This window comes from Vanessa atalanta, chromosome 10 (genome assembly GCF_905147765.1).
Source record: "Vanessa atalanta chromosome 10, ilVanAtal1.2, whole genome shotgun sequence".
NCBI classification, from domain to species: domain Eukaryota; kingdom Metazoa; phylum Arthropoda; class Insecta; order Lepidoptera; family Nymphalidae; genus Vanessa; species Vanessa atalanta.
Genome location: NC_061880.1, coordinates 11,439,315 through 11,463,492, shown reverse-complemented (window position 1 = coordinate 11,463,492; position 24,178 = coordinate 11,439,315). Strand labels below are relative to the sequence as shown.

At 32.1% G+C, this 24,178-nt stretch overlaps 2 protein-coding genes across 2 annotated transcripts in view; both read left to right on the top strand.

Moving 5' to 3' along the window:
- The first annotated feature begins 603 nt into the window (after window positions 1-603).
- On the top strand, window positions 604-1,451 carry LOC125066660 (bursicon). Its single transcript, XM_047674858.1, has 4 exons — window positions 604-751; window positions 898-1,007; window positions 1,112-1,237; window positions 1,317-1,451. The coding sequence occupies exons 1-4, from the start codon at window positions 652-654 to the stop codon at window positions 1,449-1,451; spliced, it is 471 nt and encodes a 156-aa protein (XP_047530814.1). The 5' UTR covers window positions 604-651.
- A 1,220-nt stretch (window positions 1,452-2,671) lies between these two features.
- The window catches only part of LOC125066658 (lysine-specific histone demethylase 1A), a 317,930-nt gene continuing 296,423 nt past the window's right edge, over window positions 2,672-24,178 (top strand). Inside the window, exons 1-10 of the mRNA XM_047674856.1 lie at window positions 2,672-2,784; window positions 2,868-3,091; window positions 3,209-3,398; window positions 3,612-3,765; window positions 4,214-4,342; window positions 4,485-4,627; window positions 5,140-5,289; window positions 5,537-5,595; window positions 6,174-6,398; window positions 6,775-6,923. Of these exons, the coding sequence (XP_047530812.1) occupies window positions 2,761-2,784; window positions 2,868-3,091; window positions 3,209-3,398; window positions 3,612-3,765; window positions 4,214-4,342; window positions 4,485-4,627; window positions 5,140-5,289; window positions 5,537-5,595; window positions 6,174-6,398; window positions 6,775-6,923 (1,447 nt within the window). The 5' untranslated portion in view covers window positions 2,672-2,760. The remainder of the gene's footprint in view (window positions 2,785-2,867; window positions 3,092-3,208; window positions 3,399-3,611; window positions 3,766-4,213; window positions 4,343-4,484; window positions 4,628-5,139; window positions 5,290-5,536; window positions 5,596-6,173; window positions 6,399-6,774; window positions 6,924-24,178) is intronic.

Sequence of the window (24,178 nt, the reverse complement as noted above, 5' to 3'; positions counted from 1 at the left end):
TCTAACATACTAACTTATATTGAATACTGGTTGTCATGTGTTAGGCAAAAATAGTAACCTATGTCCTCAAGGTTCATTGGTTTGGTAGTGAAAGAGCGACAGACAGACTGAGTTACTTTGACATTTATAATATTGGTATAGATTTTACCACATTTATCTAGGTAGGTTCCTTATAGGGTGTAGACGTTACGAAAGTCCACCCTTAAGGGGGTAAAACGGGGGTTGGAAGTACACAAATGCTTAAAACTATCTATATTATAGACAAAATAGTTTTAAAAAAAAGTACAGTATTGTTTTCACAATACAATTCCTCACAAAACCGTACGAAGATTCCAAGTGTTTTATATTACATATCATATACAACACTTTTAATCTTATTATTATATATAAGCGATTAAACTTCAATATGGTCTCGGTGAAAAATCCATTAAGAAAATCGTGTCCACACTGCTTGAAATCTGTGTATTTCTTCGGGAGGTATGTTAACTAAAATGATTTCAATGTATCACATGCTAGACGCGCGTCCAATAACAAAATAAGGTCATTTAATTCCTTTATAAGCGAGATTTTTCGTGAAAATATACACATCAGTTGCATCCTCCGCTTAAGCAACACCATCTAGGAAATAAAAAAAAATATTTAAAATTAAATATGTTGTTTCTTAATTCAGTTCGTTTTAGCTTGATTTTTCTTTCTATGTGTCACTTACAAAAAGAGCAAGCTAATGGACAAGAAGTTCAGCTGCCTCCCGGTAAGTCGTTCTCTTTACAGTTAATTTGGAATTATAAAGATACAAAATAAATAAAATTATATTAAATTCAAACAATCTCGTTCGTTTCTATGTCGGATTCAATGTGTTGTGTTATGTGTAATATTAAAAATAAGATTTTATTTTAGGTCAAGAATGCCAAATGACTCCAGTTATTCACGTACTTCAACATCCAGGATGTGTACCTAAGCCTATTCCATCATACGCCTGCATCGGTAAATGTACGAGTTATGTTCAGGTAATAATATTCGTATCATGTATTCAGTGTCACTTTATAAACAAGAAAAGTTCTATCAACTATGTATGTAATGCATTAGCCTAAAATAATGTCTCGATTTAAAGGTTTCCGGTAGTAAGATTTGGCAAATGGAAAGGTCTTGCAACTGTTGTCAAGAATCAGGAGAAAGGGAGGCATCTGTTGTATTATTTTGTCCTAAAGCTAAGAATGAAGAAAAGCGTTTCCGAAAGGTAAAATATATTTTTATTTGTCTTTGACATGTTTCTTAATTTATATTAAATAATTCTAAAATTGAATAAATGATTTCAGGTGTCCACGAAAGCTCCATTAGAATGCATGTGTCGTCCATGTGGTGCTATTGAAGAAAGTTCAATTATTCCTCAGGAAATTGCGGGATACGCTGATGAAGGAATTTTAAAGAGTCATTTTAGGCAGAACTTATAAATATAAAGAAATCATTAATACGACTGAACAAATAAATATGTAATAAAGTTTTTAAGATGTAAAGAATAAAATTCCTTGACCAATTTAATACATTTTATTTTAAACTATTTATCTTTTTATTATTAAATTTAACTTATTAAGTACAAATAATAATTTGGTTTTAATATACTCACTAACTACTAAAAATAATAAGTTTGGTTTGAAGTAAAAATTAACATTTACATAGATATAATAACAAAGGATACTTTGCACTATTAAGTGCATCTGCTCTTCTTTTATATTTTTTATAAATTCAGTGCAAAAAAAGGTTTTCATTGAAAGTATTAAAATGTTAAGCAGAATAACAGTAACTTGCAGTAAAAGTAATATTTTTTTTATATTATATATAATAGTAAATTTATTATTAATATACAAATTATATTAGGTATATTCATTACTAATTTACACGTATCCAATGCAGTATTAATATGCTATAGTTGATTGAAATTGATACATATTACTTTGGAATGAACGATACAAATATTGAAACTATTTTCAATTTGCAAAATAAATAAAAATGCAAATACCTCTTGAGGATTTTACCCCCGCTTTTAACAAAATCCAAATATGTATCCGAAATATCTGAAGCAATAATTATTTGTATAAGTATCTATATTATCGTTAGCACACACACAAATATTGCCAAAAGACTATTACTACAATAACAAATAATTACTATTATATAAAAAACGAATATGTAATTAAGGAAAAATAATTTGCTATGAAATGAAAATTCAATCTATTAGGACAAATACTGCTTTAAAAGCTATGGCTTGAGCTACAACAATTAAGCAAAAAAATGTGCAATGTGTCATTGTTGATGAAATGCCATAATTCATGTCTACTTTTCCTGTTTTGCCAATTATGGACTATTCCAACCTTAATTATGAAGAGTAAACACAAATAAACAATGGCATTATTGGCGCGAAAATGGCGTTTTGAATGTCAATGATGCTTTTATCGGAATTTTGAAAGTTTAAATGGAATAAATATTTTTTGATAATAATTGAAGATAAATTAATCAAGTACGGCGTATAGTACACAACTTATTGAGTAAATATTTGTTAGAAAATAATTTAACTGAGATGAGCAGCAACACTTAGTTGTGAAGTTGCTGTCAAGTGTCAGTTTTAGTATGTCATTAAAAGCTGTCACTATTCTAATAATTATTGATAGTTCAAACTTTGTTTTGATTATTGTCTTACACTTTGAATTCATCTTATTATTGTTAATATCTATTTCCTTTATAATTTCTATACAATACCGAAAAATGAGTCGTCGTAAACGCACTAAGGTATGGTTTTAAAATATCTAATATTTAACCGGGTTTGTTTTTTAGATTTGTTTTGATACAAAGGTTATGTTTATTGCTCTTAGGTCGAAAACCGCGAATTAGATGAAAAGTTGAAGCAAGATGATTCTGAATCTGATCAATCTGAAAAGAGTAAGATTACGTCTTCGAGTCCCAAACCAGTTATTGGACGGCGGGAGTCGTCTTCCAGTCGTACTACTGACTCTAAAAAAGACGATAAGCCGATAATTATCGAAGAAACTAAAAGTGAAGACATTGAAGAAATAAACTATAAAGAGATGCTAAACAGGTAATGAACAGTTGCACTCAATATAAAGTAATGATTTATTTGAAATTATCGTGTTGTAGACATAATTGCTATATCCAATTAGAATATTAATAAATCATTTTTTTTATGTTCATATAGTTTGGAAGGAGCTGCGTTTCAATCTAGACTTCCATTTGACAAAATGTCATCTTTGGAAGCTGAGTGTTTCTCTGATTTACAAGGACCATCCAGTCATACATTTGTGCAAATCAGAAATCGTGTTTTAAAGCTTTGGTTTGAGGATCCCAAGAAACAATTGACTCTGGAACAAGCTGTACAAAAGATGGAAGTAAGTATTGTTTATTTCCAACCATTTGACTATTTTATAATATTGAAATATCCTGTGATAGAATGTAGTATTAAAAAAAACATTAGCTTCTTTTATACTTTTTTTAAAAAAATCCAAAAAGGGATTAGTCCTTTTTTTATAATGATTATAATTGAATATAGATAAAAAAATGTTATAAGCTATGCTTTACTTTTTTAATCTACTCTTTTCTAGCCACCTTACAATGGAGATCCAGCTTTGGTTATAAGATGTCATGCATTTTTAGAAAGACATGGCTTTATAAACTATGGTATTTATGAAAGAGTGACACCAATTCCTTCTCCACCTAAAGGAAAACATAGGCCCAAAGTTATCATTATTGGAGCAGGTATGTATTTAACATAATCTCCAAAAAAATATTATATAAAGATTTATGAATGTACAGCATCATCATCTCATTAGATCATGCTAATATAATTGATGGCTGCTTACCAACTTAAATATAGTTTAATCTTAAAGGTATTGGTTCGGAAAAACCGCCGGCGAAAGCTGGTTCCACAGAGTGGTTGTGCGAGGCAGAAAATATAGTTATAGTTTATTATTTTTATTTGTTTCTCTAAAATAACATGTTAAATATGCCCTTAATGCTATTAAATAATATCATTAAGACTTTCTTATTGATTAAGTATTTATTTACTGTCAAGAAAAAATTAGAAAAACTTTTTAAAACATTATTTGGGATAATGTTTATGGTATGCTGTTTGTGATATAATAAAAAATATATAAACTGACTTAATTATGTATATTGTGTAATAAGACTTTCTATAACATTACAGGTGTGTCAGGGTTAGCAGCTGCTCGTCAACTTCAGTCGTTTGGTTGTGAGGTTGTGATTTTAGAAGGCAGAGACAGAGTGGGTGGTAGAGTTGTAACTTATAGAAAAGGGCCTTATGTCGCTGATTTAGGTAAATATAAAGAGATTAATAAAATGGTTGTAATCATAATTACTTTTTTTTTTTTTAATTTATACTCTGTAATAATATTCAAAGACTTTATTGAACATATAAAAATTGCTAATGTAGCATATAATTTAATCTAATGTTTCAGGGGCTATGGTAGTAACAGGCTTGGGTGGCAATCCTGTTACCACTTTGTCAGTTCAGATGAACATGGAATTGCATAAAATTAAACAAAAGTGTCCACTTTATGAAGCAACTGGAAATCAAGTACCTAAGCATAAGGATGAAATGGTAAGCATGATTAAAAAACATTTAAAATTGGAATTATTATGTTCGTATGAACGAAGAAAACACAGGAGTTTGACATTAACCATGTAATTCCGTCTATAGCTTCATTTTGTCACACACTATTTTTTACACACCCACTTATGTTACTTTATTATTTAACAAAGTAAAAAAGTACCCTACATTTTTAATCATAACATTGTACATAACAGAAATGTTAAAAAAATATTAAAAAAAATTGTATCCATAATTTTAAATGTTGAAACAAATAAACAATTAATTTTCATATGCAATGGTTACTAAAATGTAATTTTGTAGACTTATTTATGTCAGTGAATTAAACATATATTTTACTACTATATATAGAAGTTCTTAAGCATTAGATTTTAATGACAAAATAATTCAATTACTAGTTAATAATTTTTAAAAGTGTTTATGACCTCTTAAAATCAGGTGGTCCATCGGTCTCTAAATAATTAAAAAAAAGTCTGTCTTATACTCATTTATTTATTTTCAAGGTGGAACGTGAGTTTAACCGTTTGTTAGATGCCACGTCTTACTTGTCGCATCAAGTGGACTTCAACTATTACAATGACACACCAGTCTCTCTTGGGCAAGCTCTAGAATGGGTGATAAAACTACAACAGAAGAATGTTAAACATAAGCAGGTAGATATGTTAATGTAAACTTTTATTAAAATCTAATCTTAAAATGCCATTAGAAATAACAAAATATTCAAATAAATTCTTCGAGTTAATAAGGAAATTTTGTCTCAATTTAATATCATTGAACTCAAGTAGTAACTTAATCCTTAAGTTTTTAGTTCCTGAAAAAAAAGTTAGTATAAGTTTCTTTTTTTTTTTACTTACACAGCCTTAAGAGATGATATATTATTAAAGTTTTTCTTTTAAACAGATTCAGCAATTAAAAGCAGTAATTACTTTACAAGAAAAAATGAAGAATAACATAAACAAGTAAGTGATTTAATGTAAGCTATTTATTCCGTAATAAATATATTTTACTTATTGAAACAATAATATATAACAAAGGAGTTACTGCTACAAACACACACATATATAAGGGAGCTGAGATAGCATTGGAAATGGGATGAGAGAATGTCTGTTTTTCCCGCTGATATTTGTTTGGCCAGTTCCTCTTAAATGTTCATGTCTGAACTGGTGGTAGATTACTGACAGTCAATAAGCAACTGTAACGGCTTTATATAAATAATATAGATAAAGATAATAGAGATTTTTGACTTTTTACATGCCACCTTCAAGTGGCATCAGTATAACTATGTTTTACTTTAAAGAGTTATCATTTTGGAATTCAAAAAAAGTTTTTTTGTTTGTAATTTTTTTTTAACCACAAATTATAACGGTAAAAGATATTTATAGATGTTTTATATATATACGAATAGTGCGAATTGCTCAATTGTTATTAATATCCTGTAATGTCAATGGTAATGCAATCCTTGTCTAAAATTAATAATTTGGATTTTAAATAAATTTTGATCGTAAGTAAAATAATTAATAAATTATGTTTGTCATAGGATGTCAGATGTAAAAGAATTATTAAAGTCAATGAAAACGGAGAAAGAAGCCTTGCTCGTTGAGAGAGAAAAGGGTGCGACTGGAGACGCGAGTATCTTGCAAGAGTTTAATTTACGTCGACTGAACAGAGAAATGAATCAGCTATGCAACGAATACGAAGCTATGGTAACCCAGAACAGCACTATTGAGGATAAATTGACCCAGCTCGAAACAAACCCACCCAGGTATGTGTTATTTACATGGTAAGTGTTAGTTACCTTATCCAAAGACAGCACCCCTCCCTCTTATAGAGGTCCCTGGGCTTTTATCCCGGATGCCCCGAAACTTATTTTTATTTTATTATTGGAAAGTATATTATGCCACATGATGAAAAATTAAATAAAAGTTTAATCTATCTATAATTATATGTCTGTCTTTTTGTCTTTTATTTATTTTTAACTGGCGCAATCATCCTTCATAAAGAAAACTAACCCAAATCCGAATTCGACGAAAGGTGGTAACGTCAGCATGACCTTAAATATTTAAACAAATGATAGTTATATACTTATTAATTATTTGGTTATATTATAAAAGGATAACAATTACGTAATATATTCCCAGTTCCGTGTACCTGTCGGTACGCGACAGGCAGATACTGGACTGGCACTTCGCTAATCTGGAGTTCGCGAACGCAACCCCACTCGGTAACCTTTCGCTCAAGCACTGGGACCAAGACGACGACTTCGAGTTCACTGGAAACCACTTGACAGGTAATTTTAAATAAATATATTATAAAACTTATTTAGACTATTTACATGGTGGTAGGTTGCGTGCACGCTCGTCTGGGTACGTCACACTGATCACTTATTTTATGACCAATCAGCGATACTTAGTACTGTTAGCATAGGGACATAGTATCTTATAGTACGACACAATTTATATGTAGCATCGACAAAAAAAAAAAACAATCAACAATTTGACGAATTTATTTAGTTATATGACATTACAAATTATAACGTTTGCGTAAATATTATTTTTACATAAGCAATAAATAAAGATTAATGATTTTCGCGTATTTAATTCGGATGTGATTGGTTAGACGAACTTTGCCGATACTATATTTAAGTTGTGTCGTACTACATCCTTATGTTGGATGGTGGTCATGTCAGACAAGCTTAATATTTCCTATAATGCCAATGTGTACAAGCGGTGGTGACCACTCACCTCTGTCTCATCGGTGCTCATTGACATGCTCATTTCTCGTTCTGGTTAGAATGTCTTCATGATATCAATAAAAAAATTAAATATGCATCTTTTCAGTCGTAGAATCGTTGGAGATTAGTTTGTTTAAAGATTACCCGAATCTCTACTATAGCATGTAATATCGATTTTTATTATAAGTTCAAAGTGAGAGGACTTACTCTATAATGGCTATTAATAATATAATAGATTCCTGTCAAAATCAAGGAATTCTCTAGAATTATTTACCAATTTAAAAAAAATAAATAAAAAAGAAGTTTACTATAACAAAAAAATAAAAACAAACCCGCTATTTTTTTCTTTTCCGAACCAAAACGCCGCTTATATTTATAGTTTAAACTTTGTACAATTTCCTTTAAATGGGTCCTATTACTGCTAACTATAATAATTTATTCAATAAATAATAAACGTTAAAATGGGTTCAAAAACGGCGAAGCAATGGTTTAATGTTAACAAGTGACAAATCCACAAGTTTTCTTTTGGTATCTCATTACTTGGTTTTGGTGTTCCTTGAGGTGTTTTATTATAGAATTTCCGAGGCAATTATTTTCAAAAATAAGACCGAATAAATATAAATATACAATGCCTAAAACAAGCAATCCACAAATACACTCACATAATTGTATTAAAAGTAAAGCCACCGGTGCAGAATGTAAATTTTACTGAGAAGAATTATACCGAGAAATACCCACTAGAAACTCAGTACTTACTATGTATCAACATTTGAATACTAAAAATACATCATTTATATTAGACTAGCTGTGCCAGCGACTTCGTGTGCGTTGTTTGAATTTAAGTTATTTACCGCCACCGCCCATAGACAAAGGCGCTGTAAGAAATATTAACCAAACCTACATCATGTGGCGCATCACCTATGCCCCACCAACCTTGGGAACTAAGATGTTATGTCCCTTGTGCCTGTGATTACACTGCCTCACTCACCCTTCTAACCGGAACACAACAATACAGTGTACTGTTATTTGGCGGTAGAATATCTGATGAGTGGGTGGTACCTACCCAGACGGGCTTGCACAAAGCCCTACCACCAAGTAACTAACTAGATGAAACCCGGCTTCGATCGGGTAAAAAAAAAAACGAAACAAATACGGCTTGTTATTTATTAATCATTTATTGTGAATAAGTTTCAATTGAGTTTACCGTAGCCCGGCACGAAATTATTATTTGGAACACACTCACTGAACGCACCCGTAAACGTCAAACATGGCCGCCCGTTGAACTTCATGTCATGAATTTTATGGCTTTAATATGGAAACATCTCGAATATACATATGTCGTCGACTAAAAATCATTATTTTTTAATGATCTATAATTTTATTGTAGATCGATTTCGATCGGGTCTATCGTAGACCTGTACGAAGTCGTTAATATAGAAATAGGCCAGTTTTTAAAATATATAACGTATCACAATGTGAAAGTTTCGTACATAACTTCAATCTTATAATATTAAAATTATATATAACAATTTCTAATGTGAACATATCTTTTATTTCTCTTATACAAATACGATGTTCGTAAATTTTGAACACGACCCGTATAACGTCTGTGTAAAACTCTTTAAGTGGGTTAAAGGTTAGTACATTAAGTTCATAAATCATGAACCAATCTGTGTCGACATCGTTTGATCGATCGAATAGCAAAATAAACGAGTCATCGTCTCGATACTAATCACAGTCATTCGCGCAACACAACAGCCGACGGCAATAATTTCAATTAACTACTAACCCTCGTTAGAATTTTGCAAACAATTTCTATCAGCACTGCAATAGATGCGCTATTGTGCCACATACAAAAGTTGCTTCCGAATAGAAATGACTCTCCTTAAAAGGTCGTCCCGCATCTATCCCATTTGTTACCACGTGAGCCTTTCCTTGCCTTATACGAAAGCGCTCCCGATGTATATTTAGTTAGAATTTGGATTTATCATGACTTTAAAACAATATTTGCTTGTGGCAGTTAGTGAAGAATTTCAATGGCCGTTTCTTGTTTATTAGCCTTTATTATAGTGTATTTAAACAAATACTCGCCGTTTAGATTTTTTATGTGCGTTTTATTCTAGTTATCTGTCTCGTTTATGTACGGGTGAAATTTTATGATACTTTTTATTAAAAAAATATAATGGACTGGGCTAAGAAAAGGCTAAGACCTTATTCCACCACGCTGCTCCAATGCGGGTTGGTGGATACAAATGTGACAGAATTTCATTAAAAGTAAACACATGCATTTCCTCACAATGTTTGACAAATTATGTCAATGAAAATTCAGTGTTGCTTGCCTGGGTCTGAACCCGCAACCATCGGTTAAGATCATGGTGCGGCACGCGTTCCAACCACTGTGCTATCTCGGCACAGTGGTGGTCTATTTTATTATTTCATTTTGGTATGCATTGTTTATTTTATGTTTGTGGAAAATCAATACTGAAACAATTAAAATCGTCACATTGTATTGTTCGTATAAACTGTACGTATATACACATACATATATTAAAGCGCTATATACCAAGATGACCTAGCAGATAGGCACTAAGGGAACTTAAGGTCGCGGGTTCAATTCCTAGTAAGCTTTGTATTTTCCCTACGTTAATTTTCGTCTCCTATACATCAGTGATAGATTTTTTTAGAAACTAGTTTTAAGCAATTACGCTTAAGATTTAGTTATAGATTTCTTGAACTGAATTCGTAATGACGAGTGTCTTCAAGATTTCTACTAGTGACATAAACAAAACTATATGGTGGTACCACCACATCACATATTCTATCTCCAAATAACAATGTTTAGTATTGTTGTGTTAGCCTAGTGAGCCGGTGTGTCTAAAGGCACAAGGAACATAACATCTTAGTTTCCAAGTTTGGCGTCGCATTAGTGATGGTTATTGGGTTAATGGAATGGTAATATTTTCCAAGTGTTATTTTCTGGGTAGTGGTAATAACTTACCATCACGTGTTTTATTTGCCCGTCCATCAAGCTTTTTATATAAAAAGTGTTTGGTTTTTCCAAATTTAGAAACAAGGTAATTAGTTTTAAATGGAACTCGTTTTATTTAACTGATTTTTAATATATAGTTTATTAAGACAACCCTTTAAAAAAGGCAAAACTAAAACAAATGTACGGAAATTATGAATGAATAAATCTAAATCTAAAAAAAAAAACGGGACTATTTTATTCTTAGTAGGGATGTTATGTTTGATAAATTTATTTGTAATTCATTATATTATCTGTTCCTGCGTTGAAACTACGTCTGCTCTGCTCTTTCACGGCCAAACCACTGAATCGAATTTGATGAAATTTGATGTGAAGGAAGCATAAACTCTAAGGAAGGACATAGGCTACTTTTTATTTCTAAATACTTAACGCGTGCGAAGCTTCGGGCGACATGTACTAGTATATAGCAAGTATAGAATCAAGATATTATATGTTCAAATCAGCTCTGAAAAACTTTTGAATCGTAATGGTACGGCATTAATGACGCTACGAAAAGATTGCGTTTTGAACGTCGACGAAACTGTTATTGGAAATAAAAGTGGAAATAAGTAGTTAAGTGTAATACTGTTGTATTATAAATTAATATATTATAATCATAAACTTTAAGCAGTGCACAATATATATATATATATATGAGTAATTAGCAAATCCTACTTCCATTGGAATATTTACTTATATATTTCTATTTTAGTATCTATCATAGTCAGATTTATATCATTTGAAATTTATTAATGTATTGTTATTTTAACTGAAGTCAGGTCGGGTTTCTTGTGTATTATATAACAGTGCAATAACACGCGGTAACTAAAATACATAATAAATAGGTACGAATATTTTCGCTTATAATTTAGCTAGCACCATAAAATCACCGTTATAGCATTTAAAGTTATCTGGCACATTATCCATATATAATTTAGCAATGAATAGCTATTTCGATTCTCAAACGAGTTTGGAGGCTGCCGTCCCGCCCCAAGGGCTTACTCCGTTATGAGTGTGGAATTTTCGAGTTAGTGCTCGCTAGTGGTCTTTTACAACGTATGGCGGATTTTTGCTCGAAGCAGTTGTTCGTGTCAATAATTATTATTATCCCGTTTCCCGATAAATTACTTACAGACTTCTCTGAATTGTCATTATGATCGTTACGAGGAACTACTACTGAGGTCTTTGCTACTTTACGCAGATGTCCGTAATGTAATTTGCGAAGTTGGTCAGTTGTTGCGTTATTCTAATAGTGTTAATATCGTATCAGGGCTAGATTAACTAGTTTCCGTTCTAGTATTCTGGTCACCTTTCACTAAATTTATCAGTGTTATTAATTAAACTATGTTTGGATTCGTATTGTTTAAATTAAACTAATGTCGCATGGTCTGAGTCGGTTGCGAGTATTCATCCAGATGATATGTATCGCGACATTCACGGGACGCCTCTTTTGTGGGATGGTGCGTGCGTTGTCGGCCATATTTCTCACCGTTCGTTCGCTCCAGTGTCCGCGGCGTGGGTAGTTGAAAAATGACATCTTGATTGTTGCGCGTTATCCTATGTATGAGAATCGTCGTCTCGGGCAGTAAGTCGCGTGCAGGCCCATTGTCGAGTTTCGTTGCCAGAGGCTCTACAAATTGAACGATTGTTAACCGTTCCATGAAAACCAGCTATCGTGACTCGCTGTTGAATTATTATATTTACCGGGATATCGTATTTTGTTGTAGTTTATGTTTAGCTTATTTGGTTGCATGATCGTGTCGCACATTATGTCGGAAACAGGATTAACTTTACGATTGAATTCAGATTAGTCGAGCTTTATGAATACAGTAGTTCGTAATATAGTTAATAATCTTGTAAAGATTGAATTTATTAATAATGTTCAATTTAAAAAGACAATCGATAAGTCTAGTTTAGACGTTTGAGCTTTAAGTATAAAATTGTGACTGAGGATTTGTAAATTAAATTATATTGTTAAAATAAAAACAAAAGTATCAAATTACCTCAGCAACGTAAATAAATCGACAATAATTATGTTCATGTTAACATAGACATGATAAAATTGCATAAAATAAAATTTATACGTTTTATTACTATTTACCGATGAGAAATTACACCTGAACATGTCCTCGTGGTGGCCAGTACATCCGAATGATAGTTTTATAGTCAGGCTCGCAGCGGCAACAAGTTTTTGATAAGACCTCGCGTGAGGCAATAATGTATGAGATACAGCTAAGTCGTAGCTCATTTATCACGTGTTCTATGAATAAAATATCCGGACGCGTTGCCTTTAGAACCGCTAGTAATAAGTTCGAAAGGCATGCTCCTCGGATTGAAGACAATCGTACGATGTTTAATAATAATAACAAAGGAATGTAGGAAGGTTTCATTTCGTGATGTAAAATAAAGTTGAGTTTAGTTATGAAAGATTTTTGTCGGTTTTGATTATATAAGTGATGTTTGAACTTTATTATAGATACAATAATGGACTGTATTAAAAGGTTGCGGTTACGTCATGAAAAAGGCGTCACATAGAAAACAAACAAAAATAAGTATTATTTCCAGTTCTCGTTTTCCCGCGATCCCCGTTCGAAATATAAACGTACTTCGAATATGTTTATATAGATATACTTAAGTGTATCTCTAAATAATATTAAGTATAGTTGCTTTCCTCGTCTATATGCTTAGATTTTATAAACGAATTTTGTTTTCATTCAAAAACAGAGTGTATCACGAGAAAGGTTTATATTTATACTGCATGCATATAACAGCAGAGAAGTACCGGGAATTTTAACATTCCTAGGCGAAAAAAAAACAATAATTTAAATTTTTGAATTTGTTGTCCAATCTTAAAGTTGTATCTAGACTTATTGTACCAAGATGGGTACCTAGTTTTTATTATAAACAAAAAACAACTTGGTTAAGTATTTGAAAAAAGAGCTAAAAATAGATATTTATGGATGATACTAAAAAATTATAGTTAAAAAGATAAAAATTGTTGATATATATTTTTTATTTAGTTTTTTATTAAATTATAATGTTTTGATCGTTCGTTGAATGGAACGGTAGGCTTCATTTATAGTGACTTGGTTACGGGTTGGTTGGAACATGGGAACATGAACCGCGACGGTTGCATGCAAAGGCGTCGAGGGCGTGGATGAATAGCGATGAGACGACGAATGGCTCTATTAATACTCCATTGTTCACTGAGATCGTTAAGTTTCGCAAGCAGTACGTATTGTTCGTCTCGTGGCTTTCACGAGTTTTGCTATAGTTCACTGACGTCATCGTCATCTTACGACCTAAATGTTTATCGTGTTTAGATGTAATTTACATTTGCCCAAAGTTGGTATGTTGAAACTAACTACTGTGTCAAATGTTATTTCGAATTCTACATTTGAAAAGTTTCTAGGTGACTGGTTCCAAAGGAAAATTTGAACTTCGGTGTTAATATACAATAATGGGAAGTTTTTGATGTCAGTATCGTTGTCAACGAAAAATGATATAATTAAAATTGTTGGTGATTGTCAAGCGAATCGTGAACATAGATTTAGTGCAAACGCAAATTTATGTATGTGTGTGTATATAAATCACATTCAGTTGCAAACACAGACATTAAAAACTATTTCAGTTTACCACAATTATACATATATGTCTAAATAATAAATTTTGAACATTGAAACATTACTATCGATTAGATATATTTCAATTTATAGATAATATAGTTTACTAGTTTCGGCCCGGGGCTGCACAGGCATGTAAAATGTACATTTTTCCGGAACAAAAAGTAACCTATGTGCAATTCCAGATTGTAATCTATACCTGTGCCAAATTTGATTCAGGTCAAAACCGCACTAAAATTTATTTTCAAATTTATAATATTAGTAAGATAAGACTACACGCTGTATAACATAATCGAAAAACTATAGCGACCGAATTAAACACCGTAAATTTCTATGAAGATATTTACATTAAAAAGTTGTTGACTTAAATTACGAGACTGACAAATCAACAGGATGTCTCACAGTGTCTGCAATAACAGTCGTTAGTGAAGGGAAAGAGGCTTAAAAGTAACTGGTACATCGCGATAAATCCGGTGCGCTGTTTGTGGTAAAAACAAATATGTTGTGCAAGTCAAGTTCTCTCATTGGTGAGTTTCGTGGTCCTAATTGACAGGCGTTCCAAGATATCGTATCACGCCTTGCTAACCAGTACAAAATATAATCAGGATCTAGGCATCTGTGAAATGATAAAATGGGATTGTCGTCTACCGTTACAGTGAGTCGTATATCAGCGGTACATATATTTCATTTTACTCCTTGTTAAAATGTTATAATAGCTACTCGTTCCAGCTTCGTACGATGGAATTAATGTCTGCATAAAAAATATATATAGTAAAATTTCAATTGATTTATACGGCCCGCGATTAAAGCTAACAGTCGGTATGATTTTTTCCAATCATCAACATATTACAGACAATTTACACAAAATCATAATGATTTATACCACCTAAATTTACCCTGAATCATTCCGATCTTCCGTATATAAATATTTTCGGTATTATTTGCGTTTATCGCGTTCCAACTGACGCGGATGGCGGAAGAGTTACAATTTGTTATGAGTAAGCAGTTCGTCGGATGGTAAATGGTCACCACCTATAGACATCAGCGCTGTGATTATATTTTCCTTGTGTCAAAGGGCGATAAGATACTACTATGACCATTGCAAGTAATATGATATGTCTCTTGGGTCTCTAAAAGCACTTGCTCACTCAACCTTTTTATCGAAACAGCAATCGAAAATATTATAGAATATTTTACGAGTAGGTAAATATAAAGACTTGAACGCTAATTCTACTAACAAATTGACAGTTTATCGTAATCGAATCGAACTATAGACTATTCTACAAACGCAACGATCCTCTCGAGTTGCGATTCGGTCGAAGTTAGATCAGAATATATTCTATAGATTAGTAGAATTGCCCACATCCCAAATCTCCACTGCCAGTGTTTTGAATGTTAGCGTGAGATATCAACATATAAACACGTATTTATTATAAACAAAACTAAAAGGTCATTGCTAAGTAGAATTGAAATTTTATGGTACACATGAACTGAATACGAATTTAATTCCAACTTAATAATCGCACTCGTTCAAATTTTGATTATTCTACGTTAGTTTGTTGGGCCTCCGCTTTAACTTTCAGTTCATTGTTAAAGTTGTAATCCTCTTTGTGAACCCTAATTGAATTCACTGTTATGCTAATACTCTCGATTTCCCATCTTATTTCGTTAATAGAGGTCTGTGGTAAACCAATTAAAGGGAGCGTTTCTGGATTACTCAACTTTCTGTATACGGATAGTTTGTGGGTACGCTATGCCTATACGGCCAATTAAACGGTACTTCGAGCTCAAATAATTAACGGTCATCTGTATGTACGATTTAAACCAATCAATGAAGTCAACAATTTTGGACTATGCAAATCTTCAAATCCACTTAATGGTTCCTACAAATAAAACAATTGAAACCTATGTTCATCAAGTTAACGCAATATATTTTTGATTATTGCATTTTTATATGAAACTAGCGATCCGGCCCGGCTTCGCACGGGTGCAGTGCTGATAATAAATATACTAAAGAATGTCTTACAACATTTACAGTTTTTCAGTCATAAGACAATACGAACCGCTATGTCCCTACGTTTTAAGTAATTAATATCTTTAAAAATATTTATTTAAATTACATGCTGTAAACGGCCATATTGATCTATATTAAATGCACAATGTATTTAAGGTACTTGATTGGATAAGGATTAATGCTTTATTGCTTAAAATTGCTTCGAAAATAAGAAATTATTTCTCGAAAAAAGTAAAGGATAAAAAATGGTTATTATTGGCCATTCCTAAGAAATTTAGATATACATACCATTGGGGACTTTTTTGAAAACCCTTTTGAGGTGTACAATACAGTACTACATTATTTTGATCTATCTCGCAGGGCTCAGCCAGTGTTTCCAATGTACGCCCAAAAACCTGTTTATTTACGACATCACTTTAGAAACCTCTAAAATAATCAGCGTTTCTCTACTATATTGTGTGTGTATTATACATATAAACCTTCCTCTTGAATCAAACCGCATCAAAATCCGTTGTGTAATTTTAATGATCTAAGCATACCTAGGCAGACAGCGGTAAGCGACTTTGTTTTATACCATGAAATGATAATTCCTTAATGGTCTTGTGAGTTACACGAATAAAAATCACGGTCGAGTTAGTAAAAACCTTCGAGCAGTAATTTTTCAGTAGTTATTGATTATACCTAATAGCCTTAGAAAACAAGTAAATGCTGAATTATTTGCTATTGTCTGTTTGACTTTCCACTGGACATTAGTTAAATAAATAAAAAAATGTTTTCGTCAATTCTTCAAACGCCGAAGTATCCTAAAATTGTGTGTTTGGGCGATGGTTTGGATCTGTATGGTAGGAGGCAAACATAAGAGATGTTTATAATAAGAACCCTTGACAAGGCAGCATGTGCAATTTCATGGTAGTCAAAGCGCAACAAAAACAAACAAAAAAACAAGCAAAGAAACTCACTTTTTCATTCATAATGTTAGTAATAATTATTTAGCATAGTAACTAAGTCAATGTTTGCTTTGAACTTTTGCATACTTTACAAAATAATGTGTTCGTTGACAACTAACACATGAGCTTTAAAATATAAAAAGTAAAAAGGGCATCGGACAAAATTGAATTTTGATATTCGATCGGAAAGCGTAGCGTCGATATCTGTTTTAAATGTCAATGCAGTATAATTAAATAATTTTCGTAAATGAATAAAAATGAATATTTAGACTTTTCGCGTGCAACGAGCATACCCGGTGAAATACATTTATTTTAATTAATACGGTGATTAAATATGCACGGATAAGCAATTCAATAAATTAAGTATTCGTGATTTTTGGAGATAGAATAATATATTTTTCATGTAACCGTCTGGGTAGAAATAATACGCATTTTCAAGGTCTTATCATCTTCAAACCGATGATTTAAATATGTGGATATATGACCTAACATTTACCTATGATAAATTATACATTAGCACTGTTTACACTTTATATAATAGGCACGGGCCTCTTTTCAATATTTGCTAACGTAAACTTCGCACGTCTTTGATAATTCTCAGACTTGTAGATTTCCTCACGATGACCTCTTTAGCCTTAAAAGTACCATAGAGTCGGCAAAAACTCAATTACTAAAGACATATTTACGGGATATGTATTTCTTATTAGAAAATAATATTTTAAAATGGCAACAAGTTAAAATGGCAAGATGGCGGATTTTAATTTACGTCACAAATATAATTCCACGTGGTCGTTGCCTCGGGTTCTTTTAGTAGTAATATAAACGAATATCAAGCGTTATAAAGACAACTAATTTGTCTTCCTGTTACCAAAATTTTAATCAAATAATAATCAATTGACAATAAAATTTTATTCTGCTCCAAATTTCAATTCGAGTACTAAAATTAAACCTCAAGCGACTCTCATAATTTTGGTCTGGCGAGATTTCAAGCTGCCAAAAGAATTTTAATCTTAAGTGGTAAAAAAACAAAGATTTTTACGTTTAATTTTTTATAGGCAGGTTTATAGGTAGGTACACATACAGAAAAAAAAATACTAAAATAAACTTACTTGTGATCTGCCAGATAAAGTTGTTGTAGATTTCATTTTTATTTAGAGTTGATCAACCCTTGTTAAAATAAAAAAATGTGCTTAAGTTTTAGTTTTAGTATTGGCCAAGTTAAAGACCACCAGTTCGTCATTTCTTAGCATAGATATTTTTTTACTTATTCCGGACCACCCATTTGGTGGGATCGTCGCTTGGAGTAAAAATTCAAGTAGTTCCAAATGTATGTAATTGTAACACCAAAATCATTCAAATAATTCTTTGACTTGTCTCTTGTCTCTGACTACTCGTACTATTAAGTTTTGTACTAATTATTTGTGTAATATGAAATATTATTAAAATGAAAATGATAAAACGATATTCCTCAAATCAAGCCGATAGCTTCACAATTTGCTCATGCCGAAAGCGCCAGATGTTGCCTAGAGTGCAAAATGAAACACGTTAGCGCTTCGCTTGACGTTAGTTCCCTTTTTTGTCATGCCGCCCGTGGACGGCCATTTATCAACTTTTTACAGAAACACTTGTTTTAATTTATGCTTACTAACTTCCAAGCGCTATCTCCGACCTCATTTGCAGGCCTAGCTCCGTCGTTGTTTATGTGCATAAGTTCTTACCAGTGCTTATGTGGTAACGTGAAAAATATGAATTAATAATATCTCTTAGAGTTTTTGGTATTAGTATGTGGTTCAAATGGGAAACCTGGTGGTATGTGGTCACCATTGTCCATAGGACGTTAGTACTAAAATAAATATTAATAATTGTTCCTACGAATGCGTCTCCGACCTTGGGAACTAAGATGCTAAGCAACTTTTGCCTGTAGTAATACTAGCTCACTAAACCTTCAAATTGGAACACAACGATACCAATTTTTGATGTTTTAGAAACCTTATTAAACCTATTAGAAAATCAGATTTACAACAATCCCTATCACCAAGTACATATATTATTGGCAGTAAATCATGTCTTTTTAAATAAAAACATTAACCCCCTTTTTCATGGTAATGGCTTGTTTATAATAAGTCCTAATTTAGAATTACGCGACGAATAAATAGTTATAAATAAAGTAAGTAAGAGTTACTTGATAGTATTTACACTTCTGTGATATGGCAAGCTATTAGATTATTAAACCAGCCTCGGAACTTTCCGGCCGTGTTCGTTTTCTCGTCCAGAATGTGAGGCAGTAGAGCTTACTCATGTTTGTGCACAATTAGTGCACTATAATATTGCCTGGTGCTTTGTGCTTTGAGAATAGCCCCATTACTTATATATATTATTTATGAATAATATAAAATTTTAACAAAAATTAGTCGACTACAATTTTATTTTTAAATTTAAATAAGACCAATCATCCTACTAAACAAAAAAATATTTTTCCTAATCGTTTCATAAATGACTTTCTAGGCTAACAAACATTAAATAATCACTGTAACCGAACATCTGAACCTTCCTTAACCTTCGTTTTTTGAAGTCAACAAGATTAGCTTACATTAGATTAAAGAGACAGCCTCATATTTGAAGGAATACCATGAATAGGTACCACATATTCATCACATAATACTGACTGCTGTTAAACATTGAGAGAACCACTGGCTCACTAGAGGCACAAGGAACATCTTAGTTCCCAAGGCTGATGGTGCATTGACGATATATTTCTTCAAGCACCATCTTTGGGCAATGATGATCACTTATCATCAGGTAACCAATATGTCAGTCCACTTTTACTTTAACTAAACTTATAGTAATATCAATTGATTAATTATTTTGTTGATGGATTATATGAATTTTATACTTATAAGAGCTGTTGCCCGCGGCTTTGCTCGCGTGAAAGTTGAATATATTCACAGATTAACTTAAAATATTACGTTAATTTAAAACCTCTTTGTATATCGCATTGGTGTATATTTCACCCCTTTAGGGTAGAATATCCCCAAACGCTCAAATACGTACCTACTCATTTTATCAGTACTCTAAAAAAAATTCATGTTTCTAACTTAAAAAATGACGGACTTCCATACAAACTTTCAACGCCTATTTCACCACCTTAGGGGTCGAATTTCCAAAATACCTTAGTAGGTGTCTACTCAATAAAAAAATCCTGCTGACCAAATTTAATGGCCCTAATTAATAGTTTACGCTCGGCGATGGTGAATCAGTCAGTCAGGACATGTCATTTTATTAGTATCGATACTGCCTTCATAAATTACCAATCATCATTCGCTTGCTCTGTCCATTTACTTGGTATCGACGGAGTGAGCGAATTTTATGAAATGGAATTAGAAACTTTTACGATTACCCGCTTACTTAACGCTAGCCTTTGGGAATGATTTTGCTTGTGGGCCTTACGAGTGGTTGGGGCATTTACGTGTCCGACTGAAGGATCACGGTCTTGTGATATTGGACCGGATTGGCAGGACTTTGTTCTTCGTACGTATAAAACTTGTCTTAAAATATCCGAGCCGTATATTAATAAATTTGTTTTGTTTTATGAATCGATTTTATATATTTTTAGTAAATGTATAGGAACTATTTTGTGTGATGAGATTTTAAAATATTTTCTTTAATTTGCACGATTTTAACCACATCCCGCTAATGAGTTCTGGCAATGCTAATTTAATTTATTTTAAAAGTTATATAATAAATCCAATACGCATTTAGTCGGTTGACAGATGAAATATGCGTTTATTTGGCGGCTCGCTTTAAAACACGGGCAATGCAATTACATCTGATGCCTCTCTATACGCGTATCTGATAAGAAATTAAAAAACAGTTCGCAATGGAACTTTAATTAAATTCAGAATTTTTAGCTTCACGCCAAATTTTTATAATTGCGGACGATGGTGAGGTTAATGATTCTTGCAGAGCAAATACCTCAGATTACTTTTTAAAATATGTACATATATTCAGTTAAAGTATAATGAAACGATAGCTTATAATCCACGTGAAGAAAATTTCAATATTTAATTGTACTGCAAAGTTTTAGTAACATGTAACGTTTTCGCGCCATAAACGTTTCATAAGCTGGACGCAATAAGTACTTCGAGTTTGTCTCGATTACACACCGCGGCTTCGTATTTTTATGTCGTTTAATAAAAAAAATAATTATTAAACAGGTAGGTAGGCCTGTGATGAACTCGTATCCGATAGTTCGCTGTGAAGTTTGAACTTGGACCAACCCGCAGACCGCTTTCCAAAGGACAAATTTCGCTTATATTAACTTTTGTTCAGAGTAAATTTCACTTCAGCCATGCGGCCACTGCACTTTCAAGTGGCAAAGTTTTAATCTCGTTCACTATTCTAAACTTTCTATGTGGCTTCGTATTCACTACAGACACAGTTTTCTTTAATGAAGATATGAAAGTTTGCGAACTTTGTTATAATGTCTTCGCTTAATATAAACCTAAACGTATTCTCAATACTTCGAGTGTTTGTTAGTTCTCCATACTTCCATTTAGTAATAATAGAAGTAAGTTACTCTTGTGCTCGAAATTTGTTTGAAAAATTCGACCAACTCATTATTATTTTTTCTCATCTATGGAATAGTACCTTTCGAATGGTATTAGTCTCATTCCGTCTATTGTCGATATACAACATTTACAGCCTGTAATTTTCTCACTGCTGGGCTAAGGCTTCTCCTCAAAGGGAGAGGAGGTCTTAGCCCGTAGGTACGGAGCATTTTCCACCACGCTGCTCCAATGCGGGATTCATATGTGGTAGAATTGCGTTGAAATTAGACACACGCAGGTTTCCTTCACGGTGTTTCCCTTCACCGCGGAGCACGAGATTAATTATAAATACAAATTAAGTACTTGATAATGGGTTTGAACCCGCAATCATCGGTTAAGATGCACGCGTTCTAACCACTGGGCCGTCTTGGCTGTTCTTTAAGTAAATCTAAATTAATTCCAAAATGTTTTATATAATATGTTCTGGTCATATCAAATCTAATATCGATACTCTTGTGTATACGCCGAGTCATCCACCGTATCCTACTAAAAGGGAGTACTTAGCCGCGATGTAATTCCGTTAAAATGTTCGTCGTTTGCGCTATATATTCTCTTAATGTTTATTTGAGCGAAAAACTTCCAAGATCATTAACTCGATTGGCGGTTAATGAAATGCGCTCGATTTAGAATATAATCTGCCGAGTTGCGGTTATAAGATAAAATCGCACGTATCTTGATGAGGTGTTTTTTATTATTCGGCATTTCGAAACGAGGTGCTATGGAAAGATGTTAAAACTGATACCCTCCCTGGTTTTAATAGTGTCCTTTGAGCAGGCATCAATTACGAAACTAATAACCGACTTCTTTTGGTGTCATTGCACTAATTAACCGGTACAATAATTATATTTCGTTATATATAATTTGCTTGAAAAGTTGGTTACGTTTTTATTGAATCCGATTAACGAATTTAATTTTGTTTCATTTAATTTTCGTTCGTTATCTTTTATCGTCAAAGTAATTGCTAAGTATCGTTTTACACGTTAAAATTAACTGTTTGTGATAATAAATTAAAAAAAAAGTAATATTGGTTTTTAAAGGCGTAAAGTAAATAAATATATATTGAATTATAATAAATATTATTATACTTATTTCTGGCTTTACTTAAAATCATCTATATTATAAAATTATAAATTTTTTAAAATTCTCTGCAAAAGATATCATGAAAGTATTCAAACCCTCTACAAAAACTAATGACAATGTAATAATGTGGTATTTCGGTAAAATTCATTCATAACATCATATATAATATTGGTCATCATATATAATATGTAAAGAATATTTAAAGAACTAATTTTTTACAAGAGTTTCGTCACGGGTACAGTTCCTAACTTGTTAAAATGTAGTAAAGTTTTACTACTTTTTAAGACTGGAAAACCAGCAATTATAGGCCTATTTATAAAACAACATTAAAAAAAAAAAACTTCTCGTCCAGTTTGATACAAATGCTATTTTTCATAGCGAGCGGTTCGGTTTTACGTGAGATGGCTCGACAACTGATACGGGAATAGCACTTCTCAAACATAATTACGATGCATCACAGAATACTATTGGAGTATTCTGCAATTTGTATAAAGCATTTGATTGTGTAGATATACGGAACGCTTTGATATAAGCTCAAATATTATGATGTTGAAAGCTCTTGATCTCATTGCTTCATACCTAAGTCAATGAGTCCCACAAGTTTTCAATAATGGAATAAATAAAGTAGCCTAACTTAATATGGTTATGTAAAATTAAGATTTAAAAGTGCTTTTAAAAGCCTATTTGAATAAAGTTTATATAATTTTGATTTTGATATTTAATTCCAGTATTTTATAACATTGATATGAATAATTACAACCATGTCTATAAACTACAATTTTAATATCGTTTTCAAATATTTATAATAATATAAATTTAAAACAAGCAATATATCAATTGCAAATATGTTAGAATAAATCACGAAGTAGATTATGACTAAAAATATTCGAGAATAATATGACTTAAATTAATAATTCTATGTACATTATAAAGTCATGTGCAAAAAAATGCTTATGGATTGTATCGTTTTATCATTAATCGGATTAAAACAAAATAGCATATATAAAATTAAGAATAATGACTCGTAACACGGGTACTTTTGAGAAAATATTTGTTCTAGCTCTTCAATGGTGTCTATAGATGCACGCTTTTCTCCACTTGGATTCAACTGTCAATTGTGTTTTATCCGCCCATTTTTAACTTCGGTCTTTTTCGATTGTTTCATTCCAAGGATGTGTAAATCTTCAACAACAACATCACATACATTACTCTGATCCCAATGTAAGTAGCTAAAGCACTTGTGTTATTGAAAATCAGAAGTACCGACGGTACCACAAACACCCAGACCTAAAACAACATAGATAACGAATGAACTTTTTCGACATCGACTCGGCCGGGAAGCGAACCCCGGGACCTCGAAGTGGCGTAACCATGACAACCGGTGTACACACTACACATACAAAAAATTATATTTATAAGTTATTTAATTCATATTTATAAAGCATAATATTTTGTTAAATAATTTAATCAGTATAATATATTACGCATAATATTATACGCTATAAATAAAGGTAT

Excerpts from the sequence above, each read along its gene's own strand:
- LOC125066660 (XM_047674858.1), top strand. The coding sequence starts at position 652 with ATGTTGTTTCTTAATTCAGTTCGTTTTAGCTTGATTTTTCTTTCTATG. Across the intron at positions 1,008-1,111 it reads AATGTACGAGTTATGTTCAG|GTTTCCGGTAGTAAGATTTG; the intron begins GTAATAATATTC and ends CTCGATTTAAAG. Across the intron at positions 1,238-1,316 it reads AAGAAAAGCGTTTCCGAAAG|GTGTCCACGAAAGCTCCATT; the intron begins GTAAAATATATT and ends AAATGATTTCAG.